Source organism: Mustela putorius, unplaced genomic scaffold (assembly GCF_011764305.1).
Source record: "Mustela putorius furo isolate JIRA1106 unplaced genomic scaffold, ASM1176430v1.1 tig00537335_pilon_pilon_pilon, whole genome shotgun sequence".
NCBI classification, from domain to species: Eukaryota; Metazoa; Chordata; class Mammalia; order Carnivora; family Mustelidae; genus Mustela; species Mustela putorius.
The window spans coordinates 4,864,000-4,889,162 of record NW_025422457.1 but is presented as its reverse complement, the minus strand read 5'-3'; the positions used below and the strand labels follow the sequence as shown (position 1 = coordinate 4,889,162).

The 25,163-nt window shown below is 42.2% G+C and overlaps 1 protein-coding gene and 1 pseudogene across 1 annotated transcript in view; one reads left to right on the top strand and one right to left on the bottom strand.

The window, feature by feature from the left end:
- NIBAN1 (niban apoptosis regulator 1) overlaps window positions 1-25,163 on the top strand; it is a 159,936-nt gene that overhangs the window by 76,619 nt on the left and 58,154 nt on the right. The window contains exon 5 of the mRNA XM_045074338.1: window positions 2,811-2,978. Within this exon, the coding sequence (XP_044930273.1) occupies window positions 2,811-2,978 (168 nt within the window). The remainder of the gene's footprint in view (window positions 1-2,810; window positions 2,979-25,163) is intronic.
- Window positions 1,878-1,951, bottom strand: LOC123390370 (annotated as a pseudogene).

Below are 25,163 nucleotides of genomic sequence, written 5' to 3'. Positions count from 1 at the left end.
GCTTGTTCCTCAGCTTGCCTTCTGCTTCCTCATCAGACAATGTGTTACAACTACAAGTTTGTGTTACCGAATTTAATTGTTGATTCATTCGTTTGTTCATTCATACAGTGATTCTTTTTTTTTTAAGTTTTAATTTATTTTTTTTTTGACAGAGATCACAAGTAGGCAGAGATGCAGGCAGAGAGATAGAGATAGAGAGAGAGAGAGAGAGAGAGAGAGAGAGGAGGAAACAGGCTCCCTGCTGAGCAGAGAGCCTGATGTGGGACTCGATCCCAGGACCTGGGATCATGACCTGAGCCCAAGACAGAGCCTTTAACCCACTGAGGCACCGAGGCGCCCACAGTGATTCATTCTTATATTATGTACCAAGTAGTTTGTGAGGTACTGATGCGCCCAAGTTTGTGGTTCTACCGAATTCTACTTTGCTCCCTTCAGATTTCAGGACATTGAACCAGAGTCCCCATATATGCCTCAGGAAATCTACTTTTTATTTACCCAATCTTGATTTATTGATTTGCCAGGAGCAAGACTCTGTTCTGGAGTCTCCCATGTGGCTCTGATTCATTGTTAGGTTTGCCTGGTGCTTTCAGTGGCCTCTCAGAGGGCCCTTTGGTCCTTCCTTTCCCTGAGGTTGGTGCCCATTTTATAAGGTAGAGAGTGTGAGCTAGTAAGCTGGGGGTTGTTTAGCCAAGAGTAATATCACATAACCGGAATGCATGGAAGGGAATAAAATTTAGGTAGGGATCTGAATAGTAGCATGGTTTAATATGAGTTTCTTAGAATTGATTTTGAGTAAGTGGTAAAAATCCATCGTTTAAAGCTTCTGAGATTTTCTAGGACAACATAGCATGTTTAATCAACAAACTGTGGTTGAACATCTCCTCGGTTCCACGGCTTTGCTAAGGGTTAAGCATCCAAAGGTACATAAGGTGTGGTGTCCATCCTCTTAGAGTTCCAGGGCACTGGTACTGCTTCCCGGGGAGGGGAACTGTGTGAGAACAAGTGGGGGAGCTCCTGTCACTCAGGACCCTCCACCCTGCGTGTCAGTACCAGACATGAAAACAAATCTGTGCAATATTTAGGAAGAACAAGGTAGGGAGCACTCAACCCTGTCTCTAGGGGTGCGGGGAGGTGCCACCAGAGGCAGCCAGAGGAGCTGCTTTTGAACTGACTTAAAAAATTTTTTTTTTAGGGGCGCCTGGGTGGCTCAGTGGGTTGGTTAAGCCGCTGCCTTCAGCTCAGGTTATGATCTCCAGGGTCCTGGGATCGAGTCCCGCATCGGGCTCTCTGCTCAGCAGGGAGCCTGCTTCCTCCTCTCTCTCTCTGCCTGCCTTTCTGCCTACTTGTGATCTCTCTCTGTCAAATAAATAAATAAAATCTTAAAAAAATTTCTTTTAATTATTATTTTTTTAAAATTTAATTTTGAACTGACTTTTGAAGGATGAATGAGAATCTTCTAGGAGAAGGCATGGTGGAAAGGGTAGAGGGAAAGGAAATAGGACCTGCAGAAGCAACATTCCATATCACGGAGTGGAGGACCATGCCCAAGGAGAGCAGAGACTCATCAAAATGGAGTGAAACCAGGACAGAGCAGGGCCAACACCAGCACTTCACAGGGGGATGGAGAGAAGGGGCCGAGGGAGCCAATAGAGCAGACCAGTTTGAAACAAATTTTTTTTTTAAAGATTTTATTTATTTGACAGAGAGAGAGAGATCACAAATAGGCAGAGAGAGGGGGAAGCAGGTACCCCGCTGAGCAGAGAGCCTGATGTGGGGACTCGATCCCAGGACCCTGGGATCATGACCTGCGTCGAAGGCAGAGGCTTAACTCACTGAGCCACTCAGGCGCCCCTTTTCAGGACACCAGGGAAGAGGTGATCCTTGCGCAGGGGCTGTGCTAATCTTCTCTGTATCGTTCCAATTGTAGTGTATGTGCTGCCGCAGCAAGCGCTGGGAGACAGGTGATCCTGTGAGTCAAGGGGAGAGAATGTTTTTGAAAGAAGGGACAGATAGCAGCAACAGATACTTCAGATCAGGTTAAAAGTCTTAGATCATGAGGGAACATAAAAAGGCTTACGTAATGAAGAAGAAGCCACAGGTTGGCAGTTAGGACAACGTCAGTGACCTCAGCCATGGGGTTTTGGGACTGGTGGGGCAGGAACCAGACTGAGGCAGGAAGAAGCAAGTGTTGGGTTGGCAGCGAGGGCGAGGAGCCAGGGAGCGCAGGGCAGAGGGCAGCTGGCGGAAGGGGAGCCTGTGGGGACTGGAAGGTGAGTGACTGTGTAGGCCTGTGAGCCTGAAGAGGGCCAGCGGGGACACCCAGACTCTGTTTGCGGATCCTTGATATGAGGAAGTTGAGAAAGACGATGTCTGGTGGCCTTGGCTGTCCCTGTCAGGGAGGGGATGAGGCCACTGTCTAGAATGAGACAGTTACCTGTGGAGGGAGTGAGAAGAGCCTGAACAGCCATCTCCCGCCATCTTGGGAAGACATCTCATATCACCTTTCTGTCCCACGGCCTGCCCCAAAGAGCTTCCTTCAGGACCCGAAATAAGTATTTTAAATAAAAGACACACGTTTTAGAATGTCTTTGTGTTGGGGCGCCTGGGTGGCTCAGATGGTTAAGCATCTGCCTTTGGCTCAGGTCATGATCCCAGGGCCCTGGGATCAAAACCCCCATCAGTCTTCCTGTTCAGCAAGGTGTTCTGCTTCTGCCTACAGCTCCACCTACATGTGCACTCTCCTCTCTCTCTGTTAAATAAATAAATAAAAATTTTAAAAACATGTCTTTGTGTTTTCCACATTGCCTTAGCCTCCAGTGAGAAGGACAACGCCCAGCCCTTCGTGGTCTTGCCCAAGGAATTCCCGGTGTACCTGTGGCAGCCGTTCCTCAGACACGGCTACTTCTGCTTCCACGAGGCCGCGGACCAGAAGAAGTTCAGCGCTGTCCTCAGTGACTGCATCAGACATCTGAATCATGGTAAGATACGGTGCCCTCACATCCCCCACGGGGTGCTTTGGCCCAGGGGCCTGGTCATTCGCCTCAAGGACAGTTCCTAGAGAGTGCTGCCCCCCGGAAGGAGGGGAAGTCGCGTGAAGCAGGAGTCTGTACCTGGGAGCCCGGTCACTGTGCTGGTTGCTTACTTAGGTCTGGGAAGCCTCCATGAAACAGAATGTGGGGCATTACCCCGTGGCACACGTGAGCCACACTCATGCATATAATTTTGAGTATAATTCATCCACTTCCTTTTTCTTCATGTTTCTTACTGAAATGACAGCAAGACAGCTGTCCCTGGGGAATTTAGTCCTTACAGCATGTCTTGTTTTTTGCTCCTCACTTTTATTTCTAAATAACTTGTGCAAAACTTTATGGTACCTGCAATCACGGGGAGAACTTCTTGAATACTGATTTTTGGGGGCTCCCCCTCGGGTATCTAATTCACTGGCTTTCTGGTGGAGCCCCGGTTTTGCTTTTCTAGTAAGCTGCCCAAGTGATGCAGAGCTTGCTGGTCCCGGGCCACACCTGGAGTGATGTTGCTTCACTTGGCCTCTAGGTACAGACTTAAGTACCATCACATCTATAACGGAAAAGACTTTTCATTGCAATATGGAATTTTATTTTATTTTTTTAAAGATTTTATTTATTTGAGAGAGAGAGTGAGAGAGAGAGATCATGAGAGGGGAGAAGTTCAGAAGGAGAAGCAGACTCCTGGCAGAGCTAGGAGCCTGATGTGGGACTCGATCTCGGGACTTCAGGATCGTGACCTGAGTTGAAGGCAGTGGCTTAACCAACTGAGCCCCCCAGGCGCCCCAATATGGGATGTTTTGATGCATTGTTGGGAATGCCGGTTTTTCTGGAATCCACAAAGTTTTCAGTTACAGAAGATTAAGCTCTTTGTTCTTTGGCAGCTGGGAAAGGCAGTCATTAGATATCACTGAAGGCTTACTCCTTGCCAGCCTTGGTGGGTGTTAGAACAGAGGAATGAACCAGGCAAAATCCCTGTCTCTGGGTTTGTATTCAAATAGGCATGAGGGACAATACAAGGTAACTTGATAGTTCTCAAACGTAAACTGTCTCGGGGTAACTCAAAGCGACTATGTGGTGAAGAATGGAGTTCAGGGGCACCTAGGTGGCCCAGTGGGTTAAAGCCTCTGCCTTCAGCTCAGGTCATGACCTCAGGGTCCTGAGATCGAGTCCTGTATCAGGCTCTCTGCTCAGCGGGGAGCCTGCTTCCCTTCCTCTCTCTCTGCCGCTTGTGATCTCTGTCAAATAAATAAAAATCTAAAAAAAAAAAAGAATGGAGTTCAGTACTTTAGATTTGTCAGAGGAGACCTCTTGGATCAGGTGACGTGTGAGATGAGTCACCTTCCCCACCAGTGCCTTTTTTTCCCCCATAAGGCTAATGTCATTGTATCTTTAAAGTTCTGAGGTTTCCCTGAGGTTGTCAGTCCCAAAGAGCAGGAGTCACTGAATGATGTGTGTTGGTCCGTTCTTGATTTTAGCCTGTGTATTGATAGGAATCGAATCGGAAAATATACCGTCACTCTATTTTGCTGTAGCAGCTCTGAGTAACGTGGGTCATACTATTGGCTCATAACTCGTCAGAGACTTTTAAAAACGATACCCTTATTAATATCTTGCCTTGTGGTTTGGATGTTCCAGAGAAAAGAATTGTCCAGCATTGTCTGTTCCGTCTAGCTCACTTTTCAATACACTTACACTTCTGTGTGCAGGGCCTGGGTCTAGTATGAACATGCTGTTGGCACTAAACACAAGAACCATGAAGTTTCCGTAAGCGGAGAATGTTCTCTGCCTAGCCAGATGGGACTTGCTTCATTCCCCCTTCCATGTACATAATAGGAAATTCCCTGAGTAATTTCTGGATGTTACGTAGCCTGCATTCAGATTCCATTTATGGAAGATTTCAGTCCATTCAAAATCTTACTCTGCTCCCCAGTGTTATCAAAAGCACCAAGATAATGAGGTCTGGTCATGTTGCCTTTATTTTCCGTCACATTCCTCTGTCCAGAAGCCACTTTTCCTCACCGTGGCTTTATGCCGACTTGATGGGATATGGCATAACTTCCAGTAGCTCTAGGCAGAGCCAGAGACCATCAAAACATTGTAAGGAACAGTCCTTGACTGCCTTAGTCCTTCCCTTCCTGCCTGTCTTCCTGAGTGTGTGTGTGTGTGTGTTTAAGATTTTGTTTATTTATTTGAAGACAGAGATCACAAGTAGGCAGAAAGGCAGGCAGAGAGAGAGGAGGAAGCAGGCTCCCCACTGAGCAGAGAGCCTGATGCGGGGCTTGATCCCAGAACCCTGGGATCATGACCTGAGCTGAAGGCAGAGGCTTTAACCCACTGAGCCACTCACGTGCCCCTCTTTCTGTGTTTTTGACTGCACAATACACTACCCCCACATCTGCCCCCAACTCCTAGTCGTCACTGTCTCACTTCTGTTTCTACCTCTACTCGGTATTCATTGTATGATCTTGAGTAAACCCATAAGCGAGCCATGATTATTTTTTTCCATAATTACCAGAAGAGTCTAGAACCTGATGTGAAATTACGGTCAGTCCACTGTTGCGGGCTTATATAAGCCACATTACACGTCTGTTGAGAACCAGCATATTCCAGCAGCTGATGCCAGGTCGCTGCGGATCGTGTCTGCTTGCAAGGCCTTGGGGCTCTTCTTGTCTATTCAGGTTTATTTAGATGTAATTGTATCAGTTGAAGCTGTGTCACATGCTAATTTGATGTATGTATATATAGAATACAGTGGTCACCACAATAAGTTTAGTTACTATCCATCACCTGGCAGAATTACGGTATTTTTTTTCTCGTGATGAGAACCTTCAAGATTGATTCTCTTAATGACTTGCAAATATGCAATACAGTATTGTTAACTATAGTGACCATGTTGTACATGACGTCCCAGAATTTATTTATTTTATGACTGGAAGCTTATACCTTTGACCACCTTCATCCTACATCCCCGCTCCCCACCTCCTGCTTCTGGCAGTCACCAATCTGATCCCTGTTTCTGTGACTTGGAGGTTTTTAGTTTTTTGGGGGTTTTTTTGTTTTGTTTTGTTTTCAAATTCCAAATGTAAGTGAGATCATACAGTATTCGTCTTTCTCTGGCATATTTTACTTAACATGAGGGCCCCCAAGGAATCTTTGAGGGAAGATCATTTCCTTGCCTTTGTGGTAAGTTCCACCAAGGATGTCTGTCACTGGAGGTTCCTAGGAGACCTCTCTTTGTGCTCAAATCTCGCCATAACCCAGCCCACTTGCCCAGAACTTCTGGGTTCAAATTGGTACAGGTACAGGTAGGCTGGTCCGTTCATTCTGAATCTAGAACCACTTCTATGCCTCCTTACTGGGGGCCTGTGTTTCCTATTTAACCCCAACAAAGGCCCTGATTGCACTCTGGTCTTGGATTATAAGACTATGTCCTAGGGCAGGTTAAGGCAAGTAGAGGGCTCTCTGCTCCTTCTTTCTTCAAGAGAGGTTGCTGGTTCTGGGCACCTCAAAGATGACTTACACTCCTAGGGTCCATAAAGGTGTGTGTGTGTGTGTGTGTGTGTGTTGGCTTTGTTTTATTTTTGGCACCTCTTCTTTGGGCAGGCATAAAAAAATTCCACAATTATTCTTTAGCAGAACATCTTACTCCAAAACACTGGACTGAATGTCAAGCCCATTACACGGTATGTGCCGGCAGCAACTGCTGTCCTCTGTTCTTTTGGAATCACACAGCAATCCCTTGTCCCCAGTGAGGGAAGGCCAGGGTTCTAAATGTCCAGTGCTGTAAAATGGGAGTTATATAATGCCAAGGTATTTCAAGATAGTCCTGTTGTCCAAAATTCATTCTTGTTCTTTAGAATTTTAGTTTGCAAAATCTGGTCATTGTAGTTACAGGGATAGGATAGTTAAAACTCTTAACAAATACAGAGAGTTGTACATAGGGAACATGGAATAGTGATCGTTATCGACAGGAGTCTGTCTTTTCAGCTCAGGGTAATCGTTCCTTGGCATAGGAATTTGCAGGATGGGGAGCAAGGGTTTCTGGAAGGAAAAGTAGGATATGTGGGGGCCAGGAAGAGAGTCAGAGCTTTAGACTATTAGGGAAACTGAAAGAATTTTGTGTGGCAGGTGCTCAGAGAGGAGAGAGGGGCCAAGTGGGGATGGAGAGACGGGCAGGATCCAGGCTCTACCGGGCTTTGCAATGGATATTAAGGGATTTGCACTTTATTCTAACAGCGACAGGAAACTATTAAAAGGTTTTAAGCAGATAAGTGACTCAGTCCTGTATTTGTTTTAGAAAGGTCACACTGGCTGCTCGGTGGGCAGGGATGGGAGAGTCTCATGCTGGGATGTCAGGAGGCCACTTGGGAAGCATGGCAGGCACCACGCGGTGGGGGCCTGCACCAGAGAGTGGATAATGGAGATGGTGAGAGGTGGCTGGATAAGAGATGTCCAGGAAGTGGAATGAACAGAACTCCAGGTTAGGTAGTGTGGAGAGTGAGGCAGCCGGAGGATTCCCGGCTGTTGCCATTGCTGGGAGCCTTGCGTGTTGAGGAGCAGGTGCCAAGACAACGGGGTCAGTGTCGTAGACGTTGAGTTGGAGAAGTCCATGAACATCCAAGGGAGGAAGTCTCATAGACAGACGCATCCCAGGGCTGGAGACGGGAGGACCCTCTGGAGGGGAGACCCAAGGGGGGAGTGAGCAGCCTGGAGGCCGTCATTAAGCTGTGGCTGGCTTCGTAGGAAGGCTGTCATTTGCAAGCCCTTCAAAGGCAAATTGTCCTTTTTTCTATGGATCCCCATTCCCAGCAGCTGTCCAAGGGCCTGGGGCCAGGTAAAGGCTCTGTAAATCTCGCCATCCTCCATCCTTCGGTAGTTACAAATACACTCATGTGTGAAAAAGCACAGAACACGTATGTTGGTGCAGCTTAAAGATGTGTGTATATAAAACCTGTAAACATTTAAGGAAAATGGGTTGGTGCTTTTATGTTAGGTAAGTGCTGACTTGCTCACTCACTACAGGGATCTGTGATTTTACTACTGAACCTTCAGGCAATGTGCTCGTTGGGGATATAAAACCTTTGTGAAATTCAGTGACTGTTAGGCTCTCTGACTCACCCTCTTCCTACAGGTACCTCTTTAATTGCCAGTGTCTCTTCTGTATTTTATTTCAAGTTTGCTGTTACCAACCCGCTCCAGGACTCATATAAAAAACATTCCCAGAGGCTTTTAGTTGATGTTATTTCTTCCAATTACTGCCACCTCCTTCTGCATGTAACAGATAAATCATCTGTAAGCATAATTTTTTATTAAAATCCTTCAGTGGCGATTGCTGTTGTCACAGGATGAAACATCTCCTTCCAAGGAGATTGGCTGTGCCTGATTTGCTGTGTTCTCCAGCACCAGCCTCTCTCCCAATCTTGCTGTCTTACACCTCCTGCCTTCTTTGGAGAGGAGTGTCCCGGGACGCCTCTGGCTTGCATACATCTCCGACAGCCAGTCCTCCATTCCACCTACTCACATCCTCTCTTGCTCCTTTAAGAACCAGCTTCAATCGGACCCCTGCCGAGAAGACCCCGAGAAGACCCCGGGGTTAACTTCCCGAGCACCAGTTATCTGTCCTGCTGATTGGAAACTCTCCACAGTCTGCTTTACATTCTTCATTTTCATGTCTAACCCGTCCTATTTCTCTTCCTTTATTTCAAGTGCCTCAAGGGAAATCGTACATTACCCTTTGTGTCCCCCTGTAGTGCTCAGACAAGTATCTTGTGTTTCATAAAATGGCTCAAGGACCTTCGTGAATTCATAACTTACTGCTAAAGGAAAGCCGATTTCAGAATTGGAAGTGCAGTTTGAGAGACGATGATTGTTTAAGTGTGGCCTGGCCTACTTCATAAACACACTGGCATGAATGAGTAAGGAGACAGTACAGAGCCTAAAGGGTTTGAAGAACAAAAGTGTCAGTTGCCAGAAGACGGCCACCTCTGGATGCACGTGATTCTGGGAAGAATGTGGAGCGCCGCCACGTTGTGTTGGACGGTCCTGTGCTAGCCTGAAGGACAGCCAGGACCGCCACTGAGTAAACGCTGTATCCCCATCATCACGAACACTAGGAAGAGGGGACAGTAGAATATCTGGGAGGCATGAGGACACCTGGGTCAAAAACACAGAATAAAAGGAGAGCCCAGAGGATGCTGGAGAGAAAAATAAAATTATGTAAAAGCGCTCTGCAGACCTCCGTTTTGAGCTGGGCTGCTCAGTCACTTACGACAGTGATGGCATCCAAGGGCGCCCATGATGGAGTGAGTCAGGCTGAATGTGAAGCTGTCACAGTGATTACACTTTAGAATCGGTTGCTGTCAGGGCTGCCTGCTTGGAGCTCTTCTCCCAGAAATCCCACGTCAAATCAAACGCCTTCACTAGATTTGGTTTTGACACTTACACATTTTAGGTGTTCAATAAATGCTGCCAAATTAAACTGAATTTTAAAACTGAAAAGGATCTTCTGATTCAAGCAGCCACAACAAGCCTTCTTTGGTGTGTGTTTCTTTGAATGTGATGTGTTATGTTCTCTGGTGCTCACCAGTAGATCTCAGACCTGTTTTTACTACCTTTTACTTGGAGCTGTATCCCCTCTGCCCATCATCACCTGTGAAACACATTCATGCCTTGAGGGACTCAGTGTTCTGATGTGAGGATCAATCCAGTTTAACTGGAAATATACAATGTGTTTTATGTTATTATAACTGAAACACAGACTTATGAATTTGTGGCACGTGCTTATATTTATAGACACACCGGTCTATGAGTCAGAAAATTCTAACTATGCTTGGGCTCTTTTGGATGCTTTATTACAAAAGAATGTTCCACTAGACATACATAAATAAAAGTACAGTTTTTATAAACATCTCTTGGCATGCTTTTACTTCTAAAAGGCATTCTGCAATGTAACTTTGTTGCAATGCACGGAAACCTCCATGCACGGTAAAGAAAAATGCTTGCCAAATTTTTGTTTAATCAGTGACGAGATACCAGTTTCCAGTTTTTATAGGACTGTCCCAGACAAAATTCTTTACAAAATTCTGTCTTCTTGGAGACTACGTTCTCCTTGATTTTTAGTGTGTGCTCTTTGCCTCACACAGTTAATGCTCTACAAGTTGTAAATGTTTCTCTCTGTCCCTTTGTGAATATGCCATTTTCTCTTAAGGATTTATCTCTTCCCCCTTTCTGATCTTTGCTTACTGTTCATAAAAAGTTAACTTTGGAAGGGACTATTGGTGGACTATTCCAACCTCTCAGGGTTCATTCATGATAAAGGCTCAAATAGTAACTTGCATGCCCAAGGTCATAGCTGGTTAGCAGTAGAGGACTAGTTGTCTTGATACCTAGTCCTTGTAATTTGTTGTCTGTCAGCATTGCTTTTTAGAAGACTCATCTCTTGGTCACTGAAAACACAATACTATTAAATCAGACGACCTTTGTGATACATTTGCATGACCCAAAGTGAAGCAAACTCAGTGCTGTTCACTGAAGGTCATCTGAGACCTGGATTATGTCTGGTTTCTTGATAAGCTCCACTATCTTGAATTTAGCTTGGCATTTTGCCCACCTGCTAAAACTGACTATATCTTTTAGTCTAGCTACGTTCTGAAGTTAATATATTTGGTAATGTAACTTGTTTACTGGTTAAATTTTGTGTATGGTAAAATGAAAGCTGCATATGGTTTATATACAGTTGAAATAAAAACCGATTTGTAAAGGAAAATTATGCTGTTTGTGAGGACTTGCAATGGAATAGTCTAAAAATAATAGATCTAAAATTAGCCAGACAGAGAAAGACAAATACCACATGGCATCACTTACATGTGAAATCGGGGTGGGGGGGGAGGTCAAACTCACAGAAACAGAGCAGAAGAGTAGTTGCCAGGACTGGGGACCAGGGAAATAGGGAGAGGTTGGTAAAAGTGTACAGACTTTCAGCTGTTGGATGAAGAAGGTCTGAAGATCTAATGTAAAACATGGTGACTATTGTTGACAGCACTGTATTGTATCATTGAAATTTACTAAAACAAGTAGAATTTTAAGTGTTCTAATCTACCCCTGCCTACCAAAGAAAAATACATGAAGTGAGAGATGTGTTAATTAACTAGATGGGCGAATCTTTTCATTGTATAAGTAGTCATTACTTATATATGATTTCATTATAAATATATGATCACCAAGATGTACGTTTTACATGTCTTATAATTTTTTTTTAAAGATTTGATTTATTTATTTGACAGACAGAGATCACAAGTAGGCAGAGAGGCAGGTAGAGAGGTGAGAGGGAAGCCAGCTTCCCACTGAGCAGAGAGCCCGACGCAGGGCTCGATCCCAGGACCCTGGGATCATGACCTGAGCTGAAGGCAGAGGCTTTAACCCACTGAGCCACCCAGGCACCCCTGTTTTATAACTTTTTATGTGAGTTATACCTGAATAAAGCTGAAGTGAAGAGCCAAAGTAATAGATCTAAACAGGTTTTATTCATATTATATATACTTACTCAAGTATAAATTAAATAATTAAATTTAATTTTAATGATAATTTTAATAATTAATATAATGATTAATTAAATAAAATTAGTAAATGATTAAATTACTCAATACTCAAAACAGTCTAAGAGTTGATACTGAAAGAACGGGTCTACGTCAGAGACTAGAATCAATAGTTTTCTCTCAGTCATTCAGCCTTTATCACCACAGAGTACCTACAAATGTAGTCTTCCATTCACTTGTTGCCTAAAGCTATGAGGCCATGAAACTACTGTTGGATCCTTCTTTTGGGCCTGTTCAGCACATGTTATCACTTCAGTGAAACCACTGATCCCTGCCCCCACCCCCTTTCTACTTCCAGTGAACCAAGTAGTTATTTAGGGATAGAGGTCTAAAAGTTACGTTCTTGTGGTAGTTAATGGTGACAACTTGGCACAATAATAAAAAAGATTAAACAAGCAGAGAGTTGAAATCAATTCAAGCCAAGTTTTTGTCTGTGTTGTTTTGATTGGGTAAATTCCAAAATTACTGGAAAGTTTTTGATGTTATTATGACCGACTTTGACGACAGCTTAACAAACTTTCATGGTTTTTGTTTGTGTGTTTCTTTTTTTAGTTGTGGATAGACTATGGTAAGGTTGAAATGATACAATAAGTGAGATGGCTGCTTTAATATGTGATTGTGTAGTCAGTGTTATGAAAGAACTCCATTGGACACATGTTCCTAGGTTTCTTTTAAAAAAATCACCATTCAGGAGGGCTTGGGAATAAGTCTCACCTCTTATCCTGGAATGGGCAGCCTCTGTCCTCCCTCCCACACTGTGAACAAATCTAGAATGTGTAAGATGTAAGAGAACCACGCCGGGGGCTGCCTGTTGTTCATTCCATTCGTTGTTTCGGGTTTTTAAAGATTAAAGACCGAGTAGCTATAAAAGAATGCTTATGAAGTCTGTAGAAGTTTTAAGAATGTTACTATCACCAAGTGATTTCTTATGTGTCCCTCCCTCATCCTACTGCCTTCCTCTCCCTTTGAGATAACACCACCCAGATTTTGTACTTTACTTTCCTTCATAGCTTTATCACGAGTGTTTGATCACTCTGCATCCTGTGGAACTGTAATCCTATTACACGCCTTCTTTCATGACCTCCCTTTTCAATCTTTTACTGGAATGATTCACCACTTTTATTGCTTGTGGCTGTATTTCATTGAAATTCATTGTATTGCAAAGTATATATTCCATTATATTAATAGACCCTGATTTCCAATTTCCATTTTACTATTGATAGGCATTTGAGTTGTTTCCATTATTTTTTCCAGACAGTGCTGCTGTGAACACTTTCTGTTTGTTGCTGGTTTAAAGAAATGTAACTCTGATTTGGTTTGCTAATATCTCAGGGAATATTCACATCCATGTTGAGTTCATTTGGCTTGTAATTTTGCAATGACATTTTTAGGTTTTGCCATCAAGGTTGTTCTCATCTCATAAAATGAATTACGATGGAGTGTCCGCCCCCTCCTCTTTTTCCTTTACTATAATGTGGAATAGTTTATGTAACACTGGAACTACTTGTATTTTGGATATTTGATGGAGTTTGTCTATGAACACATATTACTCGTTTTGAGGGTGAGTTTTAAATTACTGACTTAGATTTTTATTTGTTTATTTAAAAAAATATTTTATTTATTTATTTGACACAGAGAGAGAGAGATCACAAGTAGGCAGAGAGGCAGGCAGAGAGAAAGGGGAAGCAGGCTCTCCACTGAGTAGAGAGCCCGATGTGGGGCTTGATCCCAGGACCCTGAGATCATGACCTGAGCTGAAGGCAAGAGGCTTAACCCTCTGAACCACCCAGGAGCCCCAAATTACTGACTTAGATTTTTAAACTGTTACAGGATTATTTAGTTTTTATCCATTTCATTTATGTTCTAAAATTTTGTGGCATACAGTTATACATAATATTCTCTTATTAAGAATATATTCATGAGGGGCACCCGGGTTGCTCAGTGGGTTAAGCCTCTACCTTTGGCTCAGGTCATGATCTCAGGGTCCTGGGATCGAGGGCCCGCATCGGGCTCTCTGCTCAGCGGGGAGTCTGCTTCCCCCTCTCTCTCTGCCTGCCTCTCTGTGTACTTGTGATCTCTCTCTCTCTGTCAAATGAACAAATAAAATCTTAAAAAAAAAAAAAGAATATATTCATGATTCCCCCTATATTCTCTGTGGGGTATGTATTTGTTCCTTTTTTGTTTCTAATACTCTTATTCTGTATCTCCTCTCTTTTTTTTTCCTTGGTCAGTTTCACTGGAAGTTTGTCCATGTTGTCAACTTTTTCAAAAAACCAAACTTGGATTTGGCAGACTATTGTGTATTTGTTTTCTATTATGTGAATTTCTGATGTTATCTTTTTAATTGCCTTAATTCTGTTTCCTCAGGCCTTATTTTGCTGGTTTGTTTTTTCTTCTCCCTCATCTATTTAGTGGATACTTAGCTCATTGTGATTTTTAAAAAATCTTTGCAAATTCTTTGACACTTTTTCCTTCAAAAAAATGATACCCAATTTTCCTTCTTTTTTTTTTTTTTTTTTTTTTTTTAAAGATTTTATTTATTTATTTGACAGAGATCACAAGTAGGCAGAGAGACAGGCAGAGAGAGAGAGAGAGAGAGAGAGGGAAGCAGGCTTCCTGCGGAGCAGAGAGCCCGATGCGGGGCTCGATCCCAGGACCCTGAGATCATGACCCGAGCCGAAGGCAGCAGCCCAAACCATTGAGCCACCCAGGCGCCCCCCCAATTTTCCTTCTTTTAAATATGGTCCAGATTTGGTGACTCACTTCGTACAAATAGAGGCTGGCAGAAGTAATATGTTGAGTTTCAAGAATAGGACACAAAAAGAATAGTTTCTGCCTGGCTTTTACTCTTTTGGATCACTCACTTGGGAGGAGCTAGACACCATCTAGTGGGAACACACAGCAGCCCTTTGTGGGGACCATGAGGAGAGAAACTGAGGTTTCTTGCCAACAGCCAACACCAACATGCCAACCCCAACATACCAACCACATGGATGCTTCTGTTGTAGTCAAGCCTTCAGATGATTGTAGTTTTGGCAAATGATATGACTGCAACCCTCATGAAACACCTCAAGCCAGAAGCACCCAGCCATAGGGCTTTCGAGTTCCTGACCCACAAAAAACTATGAGAAAGGATAAATATGTACCATGGTTGTAAGTCATTGGCTTTTGGAAATAATTTGTTACATAGCAATAGAAAAAGTATATTACTCACTAATCATCATCCTTTCTTCTCATCTAATATAAGCATAACTGCTTTATTTTTTAAATGATTTTATTTATTTGTCAGGGAGAGAGAGAGAGAGCACAAGCAGGGGGAGCGGCACGCAAGGGAGAAGCAGGCTCCCTGCCGAGTAAGGAACCTGATGTGAGACTCGATCCCAGGACCCCAAGATCATGACCTGAGCCGAAGGCAGTCGCTTAACCAACTGAGCCACCCAGATGCCCCAGACATTAATGCTTTAAATTTCCCTCTACAGGGACGCCTGGGTGGCTCAGTTGGTTAAGCAGCTGCCTTCGGCTCAGGTCATGATCCCAGCGTCCTGGGATCGAGTCCCACATCGGGCTCCTTGCTCAGCAGGGAGCCTGCTTCTCCCTCTGCCTGCCATTCTGTCTGCCTGTGCTTGCTCTCTCCCCCTCTCTCTCTCTGATAAATAAATAAAATTAAAAAAAATAATAATAAAATAAATAAATAAATAAATTTCCCTCTACAGATTGTTTTAGCTTAATCCCACAAATTTGGATGGATAGTATTTTTCATTATTATTTTTGCAGTAATTTTCATTATCAGACTTAAATATTTTCTAATTTCCAGTCTTTTTTTAAACTTATAAGTTATTTAGAACTGTGTTTCTAGCTTAACTGCATTGTAGACAAAAAAAACTTGTTCTGTAGGATATTGTTTAAAATGTGTTGCACCTTGCTTTATGGCCCTGTATGGGGTCTTCCTGGGGAGAGGACTGGCAGCCTAAAAGCTCCTTGGGTACTTGTATATGTATGTGTCTATTAAGTGTGTCTTTGTGTCATTCCAGTCTGTTTTGTGTCTACTGATTGATTGTTTCTTACTATGCTAAATTTATCCCTTACCAAAGAGGGATCTGTTAAAAATCTGCCACTATGATGGTAGACTTTTTTCATTTCTATTAATTGTTGAATTATATTTTGTTAGTATTTTATAACATATCCATGTTACTAGATGGATACTTATTTAAAATTGTTTTATCTTCCCGTGAATTGAATCGTTTATCATTATGGAATGACCCGTTTTATCTCTATGAACGCTATTTGCCTTCAAGTCCATTTTGTGTGATTTTAATGGAGCAACACTAATTTTCTTTTTTGAGGGCTTGTACAGACTATCCATTTAATAAAAACATCTGACAGTCTTTTAAATGGAGGATTAGTTTGCTGACATGTCCTTTTTTATTTTTAAAAAAGTAGGCATTTTTGTTTTAAGCCTCTCATATTTTGTGTTTTCTGTATATTCCACCTTTTTTTTTTTCTGTTTTGTTTTCTCTACATTCTTGCCTTCTTCCAGACTGATTATTACCACTGTGCACTAGAAATGTGTATATCCTGTTTCTGGCTTGTTTGCCTGTATAACTTCTCAAGAATTAATCAACATCCTTCGCTTTCTTTTTTTTTTTTTAAGATTTTATTTATTTGACAGAGAGAGAGATCACAGTAGGCAGAGAGAGAGGAAAACAGGCTCCCTGCTGAGCAGAGAGCCCGATGCGGGGCTCAATCCCAGGACCCTGGGATCATGACCTGAGCCAAAGGCAGAGACTTTAACCCACTGAACCACCCAGGCGCCCCAACATCCTTCACTTTGTGTCAAATAAAGATAACTTAGAACACTAACTCCTATAACATTTCTCCACCACCACTACGTATCGGCTCTCATTGACTTGAATTTTAATGGTATCTTTTTCTGTTAACCCTCTGAGGTACTCTTATGGCTGTTTTATACAGTTTTAATGTTTACTGCATCTTTACACCTTCTTTGCTCACAATTTCTTCTTGCATCTCAGACCTTCCATCTGGGAGCCTTTTCTTTCTTCCTGAGCTGTATCCTGTAGAATTTCCAGTTTTTGTTTATCAGAAAATGTCTTTATCTCATCCTTGTTCACAAAAAATAATTCACCACATATGAAATTCTGAGGTGACGGTCATTTTCTACCACCACATTGACTATTTTATTCCACTATATTTTAGCTTTCCTCACCAAAGATGAGGGATTTCTTGTTCTTTTGAAAGGTATTTGATGTATTTCTCACTTAAAAGAAAAACCCACATATTTTCTTTGTCTCTGGTATTGTCCAGTTTCACAAAAATGTGTCAAAGCTATGGAGTTCCTATTTATTTAGAATTCTTGAGACTTGGTTTTCCTGAATCTGTAGGTTATTATTTAATCAATTTTAGAAAATTCTCACCATTATCTCTTTTTTTCCCTCATTCTGTGTCCTCTCCTTTGGTAAATCTGATTAGATACATATTATATATTCTTATTCTATCTTCTTCATCCCTTAACCTTTTATATTTTTCTTTTCTTTTTTTTCCTGCTTCTTCCTGAACAGTTTCTATAGATCTCTCATCTCAGCTGTATTTAATCTCTGGTAAAACTCACTGAATTTTGCTTTTAATTGTCAATTTTGTTCATTTCTGGTGATTATTTCTGTTCTTTTTTTTTTTTAAGATTTTATTTATTTATTTGACAGAGATCACAAGTAGGCAGAGAGGCAGAGGAGGAGGAAGCAGGCTCCCTGCTGAGCAGAGAGTCTGATGCGAGGTGTAATCCCAGAACACTGGGATCATGACCTGAGCCAAAGGCAGGGCTTTAACCCACTGAGCCACCCAGGCGCCCCATATTTCTGTTGCTTTTCTAATTTGAATAGTCCTTTGAAATCATCTCTTACTCTTTATTCGCATTGTCAATTCCTTCTTCTATTTTAAAAACATGTTAAACTGACTATATTTTATATTCTGTGTAGCGGATTCCAATATCTGAGATCTTTATGGGTTGTATTCGGCTATTTCTTAATTCTGCTTGTCCTCGTTCATGGTACCTTATTAACTGGTGTACTTTGTGATTTTTCATATAAGCTCATATTTCGTTGAGGCCCGTTGAAGGTGAACTCCTGCAGAGAGGATTTGTGTTTCTTCTTACCAGATGCTAGAGGGCACTGCCAGATATCTGCGCCACTTGGTTCATGTGCATTTAGGCCATAAATGTGGGAACATGCTTGTGCATATGATTTCTCAAGAGACGTGTTTATCTCCTTTACTCAGTGCCAAGATTTGAGATGAGCAACGTTCTTCTGTAATGGTCTGAAGCCATTTATATATGGGTGGTTTCTACACTTTAACTTAGCACCTTATATGCATTGGGACTTTGATTCTGGTACTCAGCCTCCTGGGAGACTATGTAAAGGGTAGTGGGAGGTCACCAGCTTAGGGTGGTAAAGGCATTGGGTCTGTGATGCCTTCACTTTTCTAAAGTGAAAGCTAGCTTCATGGCTTGGCTTATGTTTTGGGGTTTTGTATTAGTTTGCTAGGGCTGCTGTAACAAATTACCACTGACTGGGTGCCTTAAGCACCATAAATTTTTTGTCTCACATTTCTAGAAGCAGGAAGGTGTTGACAGGGTTGGCTCCTGCTACAGGCTGTGAGAGAAGTGTCTGTTCCAGGCGTCTCCCCTTGCCTTACAGAAACATCACTCCTATCTCTGCCTTCATCTTCACATAGCATTGTTCCTCTGGGCATGCCTATGTCCAAATTTCCCCCTTAATAAGGACGCCAGTCACATTGGGTTAGGAGCTCAAGCTAACCAAGGTCAAGGTCAAGCTTCCAGAATGACCTCATCTTAACTAGCTACATCCACAAGGACCTTATTTCCATTTTCCCGCCAGCTTATCAAGACATTTAAAAATGTTATTCACAGTGTAAGGGACACCTGGGTAGCTCAGTCAGTTAAGCATCTGCCTTCGGCTCAGGTCATGTTCCCAGGGTCCTGGGATCAAGTCCCACATTGGGCTCCTGGCTCAGCGTGGAGCCTGCTTCTCCCTCTGCCTACTCCCCTGCTTATGCTCTCTCTTTCTCCCTGGCAAATAAATAAATAAATAAAAATCTTTTAAAAATTAAAAATATTTTTCACAGTGTAATTTATACAGCGTATTTTTTTTTTCCTCATGGAGAGGACTGGGTAAAGTATAGAGCCTACCATAGTGCTGGACACCCACAGATAAAATTTAGGTGGTGTTGATAAGGTGTCCCTAATAGTTCTACCAAGGCTGCTTCCGTCTTTTAAACACATGTCCATTTTGCAACCCTGTTGCATTGCCTTTGAGGTCTGGCCGCTGCACATAGGCCACCTTGCCCTCAGGGAAAAGACTCAGAAGCTAAAGCTGATCTTCAGGAAATTTTCAAGTTCCAGGGCCACGTTCGGAACCAGTGTTTCCGTCAACTCTGTATCGAATGCACTCTGCAACTATAGCCCATACCAGCCATAATGGTAGTAATAAAGAAATCTCAGTCACCAAGGTTAAATTCTACACTGTCTGTGATGCGTAAGACGATAGAGAAATGCAGACTACATTTTAGAAAGTGTTTCATTAAATACCATTCAAACCTTTCCTATATATATTATTAAAGGATTCAGCCTCAGCTCTCTGAAAACTTTGTTTAACCAGATGCTCTTATTCATTTAAGGTTATCCATAGACGAAAATTTTAACAATATTTTTCAATGTTTTATTTATTTGAGAGAGAGAGAGTGGGAGCAGAGAGAGGAACAGAGGGAAAGGGAGTGGGAGAAGCAGACTTCTGTGCTGAGTGCAAAGCCAGACGCAGGGCTCAATGCCAGGCCCAACGTGGAGCTTGGCAGAAGGCTCGTTGAGACACCAGGCTCCGCGTGGGGGGTGATCTCACAACCCTGAGATCATGACCTGCACCAAAACCAAGAGTGGGATGTTCAACTGACTGAACCATCCAGGTGCCCCAGCAATATTTTTCAAAGTGTGATCTGTCAGCCACTTGCTCTGAATGAGGTGGGATGAGGAGGTGTTAAAACATCAGATTCCCTGGCTTTACCACAGACTAACTAAATTACAATTTCTGAGAAAGGAAAACCAGAAATCTATATTTTAGAGCAGCATCCCTTCAAAGTTTGAGGATGGTGGCTGCCTGGGATCTTCCTCTCAAATGTAAGTTTTTCTTTAAGCAACTTAATCTTTATTTTTTTCTTAAGTTACATTCTTGGTAGAGAGTTAGGATTTTTATAATACAAAATCGTTGTTTGAAGTGGTATTCAATAGAACTGTTTAAAAGTAGTGCATGGCCACAATGTCCTTAGCAGTCTTATGATAAAATCAAACCATTTATAATATTGTAGCTAGGATACCACAACTTCCTTCTTGAAAATGATCTTAAATCTAATAGCAAGTACAAGTGAGAAATAGTTTATTTACTTACTGAGTTTTGCATTTCTAGTGTGAGCCTTTTATCTTTCTTATTACATTATCTAATTGTACGTAAGAGCTCACTCTGGCAAGCTGCACCTTGAGTATAAGTGTGGAGATGATCTCCTCTAATAAGATGAAATATCTCTCCCCTTATGCCTGTGTCCTCACCTTCTGACTACTGTAGGGGAGGAAAAAATTTCCTCAACCCTCTTAGGGTCCCTGCTCCGTCTGAAAATTGGACTGACAAAGACAGATTAACAGGATAAAAGTATACAAGTATGTCTAAAACACATGGCAGAATCTATAATGGGATGAAGACTTAAAGAAACAATTTCACCTGAGTGTTTTTAATGCTAGGTTTGTTTTTTTTTTAAATATTTTATTTCTTTATTTGACAGAGAGAGAGATCACAACTAGGCAGAGAGTTAGGCAGAGAGAGAGGAAGCAGGCTCTCTGCTGGAGCAGAGAGCCCGATGCGGGGCTTGATCCCAGGACCCTGAGATCATGATCTGAGCTGAAGGCAGAGGCTTAACCCACTGAGCCATCCAGGCGCCTCTAATGCTAGGTTTGATAAAGAATGGCAACCTGTGGAAAGACCTGATAGACCTAGAACTACGAGCTAAAGGTAGTAAAGTGAGGGAAGCTCAGCAAGGCCTGTTTTCAGATTCTTCTTGGTGTCCCTCTGGCTTGGAGGTAAGGATGCTCCTTTCCTCCAGGTCGAGCGAGGGCACCTCTCACATGAGGAGGTTAGAGTGGGAGAAGGTCAGGGAGATCTTCCAGTTTCTGTCATTTTCTCAAACTACTTCAGCTTAAAGATTCAATATGCCACGGTGTCATATTTAGGGGTAGTGTGTTCTGAATCCCATTATTATCTTCTACCTCTAAATGAGAGATGGCTCTAAAATCCCAGAGACAAACACTACCTCTAAAAGCCATTTAGTCCTTTCCCTCAGCTATCTTGGAGGCTGTGCTTGATGAGGGTAGGAACCCTGTGTTGTCAAAACTTGAGTTACCTAGGGGCACCTGGGTGGCTCAGTGGGTTAAGCCTCTGCCTTCGGCTCAGGTCACGGGATCGAGCCCCACATCGGGCTCTCTGCTCACTGTGGAGCCTGCTTCCCCATTCCCCACTTGCTGCTCTGCCTACTTGTGATCTCTCTCTGTCAAATAAATAAATAAAATATTTAAAACAACAACAAACTTGAGTTACCTAACTGCTGCCTTGAAGCACTGTATAGATCAGTAAGAATAGTTAACAGTCAGCGAGGGCTCCCTGGGTGCCCCCATGAGTGTAGGAGCAAAAGGACGTGTGCTATTCAGTTTACAGGGATTAACTCAGTGATTCTTCAACTTCCCATGGGTGTCAGAATCCCCTGGAAAGCCCATTAAAACACAGATTACTGGGCTCCATCGCCAGAGTTTCTGAATCATTAAGTCTGAGCTCGGTTCTAAGAATTTGTATTTTTACCATGTTCTCTGGTGATGCTGATGCTGATATTCCTGGTCTGGTGACCAAACTTGCAAAAGCACAGTATTAACTCATTTAATCCTCATAGCAATCCAGACACTACTATTATTATCATCTTCATTTTATAGATGAGGATTCTGGCTGGGAAGACAGCTGGTGATTAATAAAAGACTTTAAACCCAGGCAGTGTGACTCCATCTAACTCACTGTATCATGCAGCTTCTCAGTTGGCAAGCACTTATTTAGCACCAATTGTTCATTCATTATTTGACTAGCTGCTATAAGGAAAATCTAATCCAATTCCTTATTCAAGTCCGCAGGAGCTCAGGTGAGTCGCTTCTTACTGAACTTGACACCAGCATGTTTCACTTTGTAATATCTCTCTGAGAGGGAAATGAGCTGCTGCACATTTATTGAAATTAAGGTGGCAAATGAGATGCAGAAGTTAAATCTTTTCTCTGTTTTTCAACATGAAGTTGTGCCTTAACCCAGATGGGTTTTTCTGTGGTAAATTGTGTACTGTGAAAATGCTCTCCAAAGTCAATTTTCTTGGCTTGTACAAAAATACAGCTGAGAATAATTTTGTGGGGTATGTTGCAGGGGTGGGATTGAAAATTCATGGTACTTGTGTATTACCATCTCCTTATGTTTTAAGTACTTAGCCTTTTACTTTTCTTTTTTTTTTTTCCCCCTATCAGCATTTTGTTATGCTTGTTGGATTCCTATATTGGCTAGTGCCTGGAGGGAAGTCCTGACTTGACCTGATTTTTTTTTAGCGTTTTTTTGTGGAGACCACAAATTATGCTTTCAGTGACCACCATCCGGCTGTTAGGGGGACATTCCTATTTTAAGGGGCTCCAAAAGGGAGGTGAAAGAGAAGGAAGTTGGGAAGGAGCAATGACATCATAACACCCAGTTTCAGACCAGGCTACTCCCTCTTGAGTTCCCTTTCCTGTGGGGGGATCGGGGCATGGCCTACGCAAATACCAACTAAGAAAAGAACTGAGACTTCTCTTCATTTGTACTTGCCTGTTCCTTCCCCAGCTTTCCAGAGAAATTAGAGGACTGCCCAGACTTCCCAATTGCCTAGATTTTTTTTTTTTTCCTAGTTTGGTCCATGTATAACGGGGATAAATGACACTTTAAGGAATGACATGAGCAAAACTTGAAACAAAAGAACCTTTGTTAAGTGTCTACCATATCCAGAACATTGTCCTAGATACTGGGCAGGGAGTGGGGGGCAGGGAGCAAACAGAAACCAAACAACCACTGCCTGTAAACAAGACTTGGGTTGCAAAGCTAGCCCATTCCATCAATAGTAGGAAGTTTGGGGAATTGTTTTCTCCTAATTTTCAAGGACAGACGGAATAACAACCGGAAAGTAGACAAAAACATCATTTTACTTCATACCATCTCACTTCAAATCGACACCTGCCCAACCTGAGGTGTCTCTCTTCCAGAGATCATGGCTAATCTTGTAACACATCTAACCACAGTCCTTTCCTTTGTCAGTCCCTTGTGAGGAGGATAACAGTTAAAGGTCTCCCCTCTTCTCTCCTTCACTACTCTTTAAGACATCAGATAAGATATATTTTCAAGTTTTGGGAACCAAGAGCCTTTCAGTAAAGCTGTAGACTCCTTTAGGCAACGCCAGTGAGTCATTCTTGCCAAGACAATAGGTAGTTTGCATCTGTCTAGCGTTTCTTGTCAGAGGAAGCTTGACATGCACAGAATGAGCTGTACTTCCTGGCACTGTGTGCCTAGGCATGAACCACAGAATTTTGCAACAAGACCCTTCATTAAGGGCATTCAGTACTGCAGTTGGGGCACTTTTCCTATGTGTAGTGTGTGTGCTGTGCTGTGTGTGATGGGGGCTACACCCCAGCTTCCTGCCTGGCCTCACTACATCAGTATAGGCACTGTGTTTTATAACTTTTGTGCAGAAGCAGGTCATCATAGCTCGTGTTTGTCTTTAAAACGAACAAGTTTACCCATTTGTGTGCTGATGGATAAACAATAATAGAATGGAAAAGAAATACTGAATTCTGGTTGGCTGAAACAAAAGCAAAACTTACATTATTTCTTCCCTAGATACCTTGAAAGCCAAATGTTCTTAAGATTGCCAGAAAGTTCTAAATATTACTAATTTATTAATTTTGAGGTTGGTTGATGGATATGTATGGTTCAGTTGGGTTGTGATGAAATATAGGAAAATTCCCAGCATAGATGAGTGAGTGGCTATTGGACTGGGAAGGTGGTCTGAACTTTTTCCATCTCTGGTTTCTCTTCTGACTTCTAGTTCCATTTGGTGTTTTTTGTTTTTTGTTTTTTTTTAATTTTTAAAATGATTTTTTACTTTAAGTAATCTCTACACCCAACATGGGGCTCAAACTCATAATCCCTGAGATCAAGAATCACATGCTTCACTGACTGAGTCATGCAAGCACCCGCATATTTGGTGGTTTTCAATGAATGCAGTACTGCTCTGCTCATACCATTATCCTTTCAGCAGGTCAAGAATCTAAGTCTCCAATGATCTCATTAAGATGTTCGTGGGAAGGTGAATTCCATAACTGAAGAGAAGGGAATGGAAATTGAAGTGTTATAATCGAGAGCTAACAATCGGGGCTAAATAGACTGTTACACATTATATTCTTCAAGTTATATTTCTTGTCTTCTTAGTTTTTCTCCAAAGAACATTTCCTATAATTACAGCACTACTTTTACTGCCCTTTGCTTCTTTCTGCCTTAGAAATAAATCCTGTGCCAGTAGCTCGCTTGGGGCTCCTTAGTTCAATTTTCTGAAGGCATTGACTTATATGTCATTTCCCCTGGAAAGCGTTCCTTAATTTGTCAGGGCTAGATGAAAGCGTCTCTGATTTCCTTCTTTCTATCTGTGCATTCATCTGTCCTTTCTTTCTCTCTATTCCTACTTCCAACATAGTACCAACCATATTATATCATCATTGACTGTTTACTTGTCTGTCTCCTAAAACTGGAATTTCCTAGAGGCCAGGCCAGTGCACATCTCTTATTGTTTCTAGCAACAGGCCTGGGGTATAGTAAAGATACATACATTTTCGTATTTTTGAACTGAGTGAAAGAACATAAGGCCGGAGTCATTGTTTGAAGAAGGGTCTTCTTCTAGAAGTTAACAAAAAGTTAACAATAGTTAACAAAGTTAGGGTTTGGGAAGAGGGTTCAGTTTCCTTGTATTAACAGCAAAGGCATTTTCCTTGCAAGACTCAGCTTTCCTGAGTATTTCCTAAATAGTATTTCCAAAATACCCAGGCAGTTTATTGCTTATTTTCCATTTCTCCAAAGGTGCATCAACTTTGCAACTTTTTCTCTTGCTCCTCATCCTTTGCTGTCATTCCTGTTTAGTCTTTCTTCTGGATAGAAAACTGTACTTTGGGCTTATTATTCAATTAATTTGTGAATATCAATTTTACTAGTCAATTCCTGACCAAGGCCAGCCAGGCAAAATGATAATTGTGCCATTATTGAAATGAATTGTTTTGTCAGCTATGCCTCATTAAACATCCCTTTTTTTGTTTAAAAATCTTCCTTGGGAAGCCTGGGTGGTTCAGTCTGTTAAGCATCTGCCTTCAGCTCAGGTC